Below are 1,648 nucleotides of genomic sequence, written 5' to 3'. Positions count from 1 at the left end.
GGAGAGCCATTGATATTATACATTGTGGCGCAAGAAAGGTTTGTTGGAGCACTGTTGTCCCAAGAAAATAATGAGAGGAAAGAAAATTGTCTTTACTACTTGAGAAGGATGATGACACCAAATGAGCTGAATTATTCTCCAATTGAAAAGTTATGTTTGGCGCTAGTCTTCTCAATTCAAAATTTGAAGCACTACTTTCAAGCTCATGTTGTCTGTCTTGTTTCTAAAGCAAATCCCATCAAGTTCGTGATGTCAAAACCTGTTCTTAGTGATCGACTAGCGAGATGGTACCCCCAATTTCAACAATTCAAGATTTTGTACATCCCTCAAAAGGCTGTAAAAGTACAAGCATTGGCAGACTTCTTGGCAGATCATCCGATACCTGATGACTGGGAGCTAACTGATGAACTACCTAATGAGGACGCAATGGTCGTTGAAGTTCAACCTCCATGGAAGATGTTCTTTGATAGTGCTGCACATCGTGGGGGAGCTGGTGCTGGCGTAGTATTTGTCACTCACCAAGGTGAAGTTTTGCCTTACTCCTTCACCTTGACACAACTCTGTTCTAACAATGTTGCTGAGTATCAAGCATTAATACTTGGGCTTTAACTGGTCGTTGATATGAAGCAATTACAATTACAAGTCTTTGGTGACTCCCAGTTAGTGGTCAATCAGCTTTTGGGTAGTTACGAGATTAAGAAGCCTGAACTACGCCCATATCATGATTACACTAAAAAGTTAATGGGGTGGCTTAGTGATGTGACTATTCAGCATATGCCAAGGAAAGAAAATAGGAAGACTGATGCTTTAGCTGCCCTAGCTTCGTCATTAGCCCTGCCTGATCAAGCGCAAGTTACCGTCTGCCAAAAATGGGTATTACCGCCGCTAAATGAGGCTGAATATAAAGAAAATGAACTCAAGCATCTGGTTGCTATTTTTGAAATTGAGAAAGAAGAATGGCAACAACCCATTATCGCCTACTTATGCTATGGGATACTTCCAGAAAATCCGAGAAGAAGGACTGAAATTCGTCATTGTACACCTCGCTTCCTTTACTATAAGGATACTCTATACAAAAATTCGTTCGAGGGAGTACTCTTGCGATGCTTAGGAGAAGAAGAAGCTCTCCAAGCTTTGCAAGAGGCACATTCTGGGGTATGTGGGTTACACTAGTCAGGACCAAAGCTCCACTTTCATAAAAAAAGGATGGGATATTATTGGCCGACGATGGTAAAAGATTGCTTGGACTATGCTCGAAGATGCAAGGCTTCTCAATTCCATGTGAATTTTATTCATCAACCTCCTGAAATGTTGCACCCGACTGTTGCATCCTGGCCATTTGACGCTTGGGGATTAGATGTTGTTGGACCACTGCCAAAGTCCTCCGGTGGGCACCTATACATCTTAGCTGCAACCGACTACTTCTCAAAATGGGCTGAAGTTGATGCTCTTAAGGAAGTAAAGAAGGAAAATGTTGCAAATTTCATCTGAGTAAACATTATTTATCGCTTTTCTATTCCTCGTTAATGGAAATCCATTCGATTATAGGTTGATGAATAAGATTTGTGATCTTTTTGGCATCAAGCAACGTAACTCTTCTATGTACAATGTTGCCGCCAATGGTCTAGCTGAGACATTCAACAAAACT

At 41.2% G+C, this 1,648-nt stretch overlaps 1 protein-coding gene across 1 annotated transcript; it reads left to right on the top strand.

Annotated features, from left to right (window-relative positions):
• Positions 1–426: 426 nt before the first annotated feature.
• On the top strand, positions 427–1,173 carry LOC138883268 (uncharacterized). The gene is made up of 2 exons (XM_070163948.1): positions 427–523; positions 644–1,173. The coding sequence occupies exons 1-2, from the start codon at positions 427–429 to the stop codon at positions 1,171–1,173; spliced, it is 627 nt and encodes a 208-aa protein (XP_070020049.1).
• The last annotated feature ends 475 nt before the right edge of the window (positions 1,174–1,648 follow it).

Source organism: Nicotiana sylvestris, chromosome 12 (assembly GCF_000393655.2).
Source record: "Nicotiana sylvestris chromosome 12, ASM39365v2, whole genome shotgun sequence".
In the NCBI taxonomy this organism is placed as follows: domain Eukaryota; kingdom Viridiplantae; phylum Streptophyta; class Magnoliopsida; order Solanales; family Solanaceae; genus Nicotiana; species Nicotiana sylvestris.
Note: the sequence above shows the minus strand (reverse complement) of the source record. Positions and strands in the feature narration are given on the sequence as shown.